We start from the raw sequence: 8,304 nt of genomic DNA on the forward strand, positions 1-8,304 counted from the left end.
GACAAGCCTTTTCAGATAGGCACATTAAAACAAAATACGGCATGATAAACGTATTTGCATTTCATTCCCATTGATAAAAAATAGTTAGGACATTGTCCTTATTTGAAAGAGAGCCCACCTCGTTCGCTTAATCCAAAATTATATTATTTCCCTTGCGATCACGATTCACTTGTGAGATATCACCTTTATAAATTAAGATAGCACATAGATCAACACAATGAATCAAGCAATAATTAAGATGCATGCATTCCTAAGCTTCGATTATTTTTATTGATAGGATTTACAATTTTTCACCATTAGAAGCTTAGGTATTTTCGATTAATTCCGACCGCTCACGCCCCAACAAATTATATTAAGAACATGCCCAAATCAAATAAATCAAGTTCCCCAAAGAAGAAATAATACAGTACTCCTATTTGTTTACACGTACTGCACAAACCATTCCATTTTTTTTTAAAAGAACAGTAACTAAAATATTAAAAGAAGTAAAACCAAGATGAACAAGTTCTTCCATTTTACACGCATTCTCTCTCTCTCAATTTTTCTCGCAAAAACAAAAGAACAGATCGAATCAAATCAGATCCCTAAAGCAGAACCCGTCGCTTCTCCGATTCGCCGCCCGTATCCACTGTCGTCGCCCGACGCCGCAGCAGCTGCTGCATCACCGCTCCGGCGGCCTCAAACTCATCTCCGATTCAACCCGAACAACCCCCGCAAGATAAGTTCTAAATTTCGGTTTAGGCAAAAAGCCGAACCGAAACTCGAATGCTCACCCATAAGGCCATCTCCAACCATTTATACCAAATCCAAACCCATTTTTCCTATTCTGTCACAACAAACAGTAATTCTACTCTAAAGGGGTCAACATTCGAGTTTCAGTTGGATTTATGCCTAAACCGAACCAAACCAAACCCGAAAAAACGAATTTAGTTCAAAATTCAAACTTAAAAGTTTTTCAAATTTTGTGAGTAAAAAAAAACATAATATAGAGAATATTCTTTTAAGTTTGAGTTTAGTGTAAATGATTGGAATAAAATCACATTTGATGTGACATTCACACTAAAATGAGTTTCAGTTTAGTGTAAATGGTTGAAAACGCTCTAATTGAGTCTAAATATTGTTAACCACTTAAAATGAGTGAGATCGATATCGAGAGGAACAAGCTTGGAGATTTAAAAGAGGTATAAATGCAAAGGCATAAATGAGGGCACTCTAACCTTGCCCCAACTTCAGATTAGTTCAGTTTTTAAAACCGAACATAAACAGAGTTTGTTTTAGATATAAGAGCATCCACAATAGCCATAGACTAGCAATAGCCTAGTCAAAAACTCTTTCTGCCACATCATCGTGCCCTTCCGACAGCCTAGCAATAGCCTAGCCAATGCCCTAGCTCTCCCGAGAAAAAAACATCAAAAACAACAACGAAATGAATTGGAGAACAACAATATAGAAAAAAAAATAAAATGTGAATAGGGTATTTTAGTAAAAAGTAAAATAAAATAAAATAATAAAAAAAATAGGCTAGCCGATCTCTAGTCCACTCAATAGTGGACTAGCGATCGGCTAACCGTGCTAGTCTGCGCTCGACCTCTCGTCCGTCGCATTAGCCTAACTCAATAGTGGACTATCGGCACGCCCGAGCCGCTAGCCGGTGGCTTGGACGGGCGTTAGTCACTATTGCACGTGCTCTAAGTATATTCTAATATATATGTAATATTAAAAATAAATTCAATTTGTTGGCTCTTTCAGTTTTTATAAATCCAACCTGAACCAAACCGAGTTTTACTAAAATTTCAAAGTGAATCAAAATACAAAAAAAAAGCAGTAAATTTAAATTTCAATTAAAATTTTTGATTTTCGATATTTTGCTCACCCCTAGCCTCTAGGCGATAGCAGCGGCACCTCAAGCGTCCCGCGCCCCAAACATGATTTTAACAACACTGACTACAAGTACACTGTGTGATCCAACACAAAAGAGAGAAGGGCATACACTATATCCACACTGGAGAAAACAAAATTGTACATAGATGAACAAATGGAAACAATATATTAGTATGTAGCAGTAGCACAGCTAAACTAAAATATGAATCCCTAAAGCAAGATGAGTACCAAAGAAGAAAAAATTATGCATCAAATCCACCAATTCTGCAACTAAATGACTACATCAGTGACGCTCACTTAAAGGCTGCCATGCCGACCGAGGCGTCTCCTCCGTGAGCCCTGAAACTTCCCCTCGACTTGGAATAGCAAACATAGTAAAATTCAGAGACAATGGCGGTAAATAAAGTGAAAGCTGCTCCTGCCGCGAAAACTCCCTTCCTCACAGTCTCGCAAGAGGGCTCTTTATCGAAGAAAAATTTCCTGTACTTGGTGTGGTAAGCGTTCCTCACGGAACCAGCCAGCAGGCAAGCCTCAGCAATGAGGAAGGTAACCCTGCAACCGGAGTAGTTCAATCCCCGTTACTACTTATTTAGAGATGCAAAGATAGTTTTATCTAATTAGGCATACAGCGATAGAATAAGGTTGTAACGGGTGCATACCAGCATAAGATGAAAAGAAGAACAGCACAAGCCCTCGAACCTCCAGGTTTCAACGGATTCCCACAGCAGAAGCATCTACTTGCAGCCATTATAATCACTTGACTTGCCATCAGTAACAGAAATGCACCAACACCATAACCAGTAGCAATGTCCGAGCTATAAACACAGTATTGATAGTTGTCCTCATCATCATTCCTCGTTGTGCCCTGTCAAGAGAAACACCGGCGATATATGTAATGAGGAGCAGAGTTTGCCATTTATAGGTAATCCACTTAGTTCTCTAACATGCTCGAGAAAGCATGGATAGTAGAACTCATGGAACCATATTCCATTGTTTGGATCCATTAGTTTCGATTTCGGTAAGCTGATGCCAGCCTAAAATCAGTTTACATGGTAAGGTATTGCTCTTGAAACTTGCTTTGTTATTGAAAGGTATTCAACTGTCAATGTGAGCATGAACGTCGATATAAAGATGAAGCTCGGAGCTGCAAACATTGCTATTTTAGAGCAACGAAGAATGAACACATTTGCATAGCTAAGCCATTCATCAAGATGCATCTTTTTTTTAATGGTACTACTTCCTCTATCCCAATGTAGTAGGGACATTTCGTTTTGAGCACTCGTTTTGAAAAATGATAGTAATAAATAGTTAAAGTGGCTAGTAAGAGAGATAATAACGTATAAGAGACTCTTGTCTACATTACTATCTTTCTTCCTTTACTCTCCTTCTACTTTAACTATTTACTACTCCATGTGTCTCATTTCATGCGGCACATTTTTTTTCACACGCGTTTTGGGGGTATGAATAACTAATAAACAGTTAAAGGTGAGAGAAACTAAAGTAAAAGAGAGAATAATGTAGATGAGACTCTCATATGCATTATTCTCTCTGTCCCAATAATGTAGTATGATTTTCCTAAAACAAAGTACGAAAAAGAAATGTGTCGCATGAAATGGGAGCGGAGGGAGTATCATTTTTTTCCAAAATAGCATCAGAATTTCTTTAAAAAGAATCTATGTTTTCAAAAGGTCAAAGATCTCAACTCCAGTTTTAGTTATCACATTAATCAATTTAAACTGGTGAAAACCCCAAACATGAAATTAAGATCCGAACTGTCAAATAATTCATGAATAATGTCACGCAGATTAATTGTAAATCAATAAATTTACAATTAATTAGAGAAAAACGAAGTTCCTCACATCACACAGTGACGCGAAAAATGCAGAAACGAAAAAAAATAAAAAAAATAAAAAAGGGGAAAAGGAATGGCACACCGTGCTTCTTCTCTGCTCAGCAGCAACTGCTAAACCGAAAGCTATGAGATCGAAAATGAAGACAACGATGAGTAAGAGTTTGGAAGCCATTGAGGTCGCAGCAGATCTGGATCTCTCACTTGCTCCTTCAACCCTCTCTCCCTCGCTAAATGTAGTCTGATATAAAGAGAAATTGAAAGTCGAAACAATAAAAAAATTGTAAATTCGTATATATATTGCTCTAGGCACATCCATCAACCATGGCCCCGGTCGTTGTCAGACTTAGTTGTCTAACTTCTGTTTTCTTGCTTTTCACTTCTCTGTCGGTCCGTTAATATGAATTCAATATAAATTAGAGAAAAATTATTGGAGCATAACTTCCCATCCATACTCGAATTATTAAATTGTATTATTCATAACTACGAGTTATTTTATTCATTAAATAAAAAACGTTGAATAATTATAAAATAAAAAATTCATTCTTTCATTCAATTAAAAATTATAAACATAAAAATTTAAAATTATAAAAATACATTAAAAAAAAAACTCATTAAATTGAACAACACTTGCATACATAAAAATGAAATAAACCCCAGCCCATTAGATAAATTAAACCTAAAATTTTCGACTTTCTCTTCTTCCCTCCTCTCTTCCCCATGCAGTCATCTTCTTCCCCTCTCTTTTTCATTTTCTCTCTCTATTTTCATTTCCTCTCCTCAACTTGAAAAGACTACAAATACGAAGGTTTAGAGAACAAATACTCAAAAAAATTTGATTTTTTTAAAAAAGAAAAACAAATTGAATTGCGGTCTGGCCTGGGAGCGTGTGACGCCGGGCTGGACCGCACCCAGGCACGGCCTTAGGCCCCTCCGGTGGCCCCGGACCCGTCCCAGCCCCATCCCCGTCGCCCTAAAACGCGCCAGGCCCAAGCCGAACCCTAGTTGCGGCCCGCACTCCATATTTAAGTGGGGAGTTGCTAATAGCTAATACTCATATTTTTGTGACCAATTTTACGAACATATCAACCTAGAAAAATATAAATATTAAAATGAAGTGAATATTCTTATAAGTACAAGAATTGAGCCTAAATTCATGTCTTGCTTTAAGCAACACACTACAAAAATCTTATTTTTTAAGGATAAAAAATTGAAACGCACTTACTAGATTTTGGAAATTTTTAAAAATAATCATAATTTAGGACGCAAAAGAAAGCGTGTCTAAGTTGAGGGCAAACTATCTTCATCTTTTACTTATTTAAGATGCTTTTATTTGTATTCCCTAATTTTAGTGGGGACACTAACAATGAAGACACTTTACAAAACATTGGTGGTATAATTATATATACAAATTAATGCCCTTAATAGCATTAAAAAGTATCCTTATCCGAATTTTTTGTTGTAGTTATATTTTAAGAGTTCGACTAGTAAACAAATCAACATAGCTATCAATTCACATTTTCATTATTTAGATCGGTGAAACCGATCGAGCCAAAATATAAAGGAAGATCACTTTAGCCCTAATTTATGGAATAAAAGTTAAAATTTCTCTAACTTAAACTCTAAGGCTATATTTAGTTGGCGGGAAAGTAAAGTTGGCAAGGAAAAATATTCATGGGAAAATGAATCCCAGGAATATGATTCCCAGTAACATTATTTTCTTGTGTTTGGAAAATATCAAAATTTTAAATTTATATTTAATTTAAACACAAAACTAAAAATATACTTATTATTTTTTTTATTTATAAAAAAGAATAATATTATAAAATTTTAAATAAATTATTAATTACAAATAATAATAATTATATAATTATATTTATTATTACGATGGATAGTTTAAATATGGATTATCCATGGTAATATATAATAATATAATTATAAAGTTACATGGACGATTATAATGCAAATATAATAATTATTATATTCTAATTATAATATTTATGAATATTATGATTGAATAAATTTTATAAATTAAAATTGCACTATGACTTTATTGATTTATTATTAATTTATTATTTAGTATAAGATTTATATTATATAATTATATTTTAATTTTTTAATAAATTATTATTACTATTATGAATTATTATAAAATATATATATAATTATGATAATTTTAATTATAGTATTTATGATAGTGAAATTAAGTATGATTTATAATTTTAAATTATTTTTTAAACATTGTAATTGTTATTATTATTATTATTATTATTATTATTATTTATCATTATTATATTATTATTATTATTATTATTATTATTATTAGAAAAACTATACTATATTGCTTAAATATGTAAGAATCCTAAAACTGGGAAAAAGAATACCTAAGAAAAGTTAGGATTCAGAATCCTGGAAAGTTGTACTAACTTTCCTTGTTTCCGGATTTTGATTACTTTCCCAGTTTGATTAAAAACTGAAACAAACGCAGGAATTTAAAATTTAAAGAATCAGATTACTTTCACAGACAGAATCCTGACAACCAAACATGGCCTAAAGACTACTTTGCACATGGAACGTACCCTAATTATTGCATACGGATTGTGATATTAACACATTACTCTCTTTACATTTATGGTAATATTTTCTCTGTTGATGTGGAAGATAGTTGAATTATCTTTTGTCCTTTACGAATATCCACAATGGGGCATCTTATAGCACGCCCTATAGTCCTCCACGTCTGTATTTTATCCTCTTACCCATTCACCTGCAGTTGGGCGCACTATAGCCCACACTATAGCATTTTTGTATTAAATTTACTTTTTACTGGCATTTGAATATAATAAAATTGTAATTTAACACTACAAAATTAAAAAAAAAACATCGTTTTATTGAAAAAGTCGAAAGAGTACAATACAAAATACTTAAAAAAACTACAATTTCAACGACGATTACATGCCCAAATTTCTTCAACCATGTTGGACATGAGTCGAGCTTGGTCTTGTTGGTTGTGCATTGAGGCCTGTGCCGCTAGAACCTTATTGTAGCCCATCGGGTAATCCTCGAACGTGGGCGGGGTCACCACACAGGAGCTAGGTCCAGCTTCCTCATCGCCCCAATCAGTGACTCTTGTACTTTCTTCTTCGACAATCATGTTAGGAGCTAGGTCCAGCTTCCTCATCACCACACAGGATGCACGCGAACATGACTTCGGCGATAACTTTCTTGTACCAAATACGCGTCGGACCCTCACTATTGCCCAGCGCGCTTGGAGAACACGAAATGCCCCCTCCACATCCTTGCGCATGGCCTCTTGCAGTGCGCAAATACAGCAATCTTCCGATCCATTGGGCAGCTGATTGTCTTCAGAAAAATTAGCCACCTCGGGTATATGTCATCGACCAAGTAGTACCATATATGATGCTGGCGCCTGTTTGCAGCGAACTCGATGGTCTGGCCGTTGCTATTGCTTTGCTCGGTGAAGAGATACGATGTGCTAAAGACTTTGATGTCGTTGTTCGATCCCGCCACACTGAAGTAAGCATGCCAGATCCAGAACCGATGGTCAGCGATGGCTTCGAGGACCAACGTCGGGTGGCTGCCCTTGTATCCACCAGTAAATTGCACTCTCCACACCGTTGGACAATTCTTCCACTCCAAATGCATACAATCTAAGCTCCCTAGTATTCCAGGAAAGCCGTACACCCTCTCGTGCATGTCCATCAGGCCTGGCAATTGGTAGCGGTCGACCACCACAATTATGTGTTGCGGAAAGCCTCCACAACTCCCTTGCAATATTTCTTCAGGCACTCGCGGCTAGTTGTTTCCCCGGCGTGAAGATACTCATTGAACATGTCCGTCGTGGTGCCGTAGACCAACTGCCGGAGTGCAACCGTGCATTCTGCAACAACGTAAGTCCGGGTCTGCCGATAACACGTAAGTCCTGAGTAATTCCCTCTGAGGTACTCCATCGTCGCCGAGATTCATTTTGATAGAGTGAGAGAGAATTGAGATGGAGAAGAAAGATTGGTGTGAATAATGGAATAAGAAATGAGGTATAAGTGAAATTCTGTCAAAAATCAAAGCAAATCTCAGCCATTGGATCCTGTAATGTAACCGTTAGATTAATGCCACGTGTCACCTAATAATGTAGATTGTGTAGTCTAATAATGTAACACACTGTAGTCTAATAATGTAGATTGTGCAGTCTAATAATGTAACGCTTTTAGTGTAATAATGTATCTCGGGTATTATGATCACAACCATCTAATCTGAGGATCCAAGGGCTGAGATTTGCTTTGATTTTTGACAGAATTTTCCTTATGGACCATAGTGCGCCGCTATATATATATATATATATATATATATATATATATATATATATATATATATATATATATATATATAAAGAACATCATGTGTGCACATCGTTCGCGCCTATTGTCTGCACCCCCGCAATGGGGCGGACGATAGGCCGGATGATGCGTAATCCGAGGCCATCATCCGCGGAGGAAACAAAGGGCATGAAGGAAGGCGAAGCCATCGTCTGCGGAGCTACAATGGCGGACGATGCATCG

At 36.1% G+C, this 8,304-nt stretch overlaps 2 protein-coding genes across 2 annotated transcripts; both read right to left on the minus strand.

Moving 5' to 3' along the window:
* Positions 1-2,003: 2,003 nt before the first annotated feature.
* LOC125192040 lies at positions 2,004-4,011 on the minus strand. Its single transcript, XM_048089494.1, has 3 exons — positions 3,816-4,011; positions 2,541-2,746; positions 2,004-2,433 (listed from the first exon to the last, which is right to left on the minus strand). Exons 1-3 carry the CDS (start codon positions 3,903-3,905, stop codon positions 2,175-2,177), a joined length of 555 nt encoding a protein of 184 aa, XP_047945451.1. The 5' UTR covers positions 3,906-4,011; the 3' UTR covers positions 2,004-2,174.
* A 2,968-nt stretch (positions 4,012-6,979) lies between these two features.
* LOC125195037 lies at positions 6,980-7,450 on the minus strand. Its single transcript, XM_048093241.1, has one exon. The coding sequence runs from the start codon at positions 7,448-7,450 to the stop codon at positions 6,980-6,982; it is 471 nt and encodes a 156-aa protein (XP_047949198.1).
* Between the last annotated feature and the right edge of the window lie 854 nt (positions 7,451-8,304).

This window comes from Salvia hispanica, chromosome 6, assembly GCF_023119035.1.
Source record: "Salvia hispanica cultivar TCC Black 2014 chromosome 6, UniMelb_Shisp_WGS_1.0, whole genome shotgun sequence".
NCBI lineage: Eukaryota > Viridiplantae > Streptophyta > Magnoliopsida > Lamiales > Lamiaceae > Salvia > Salvia hispanica.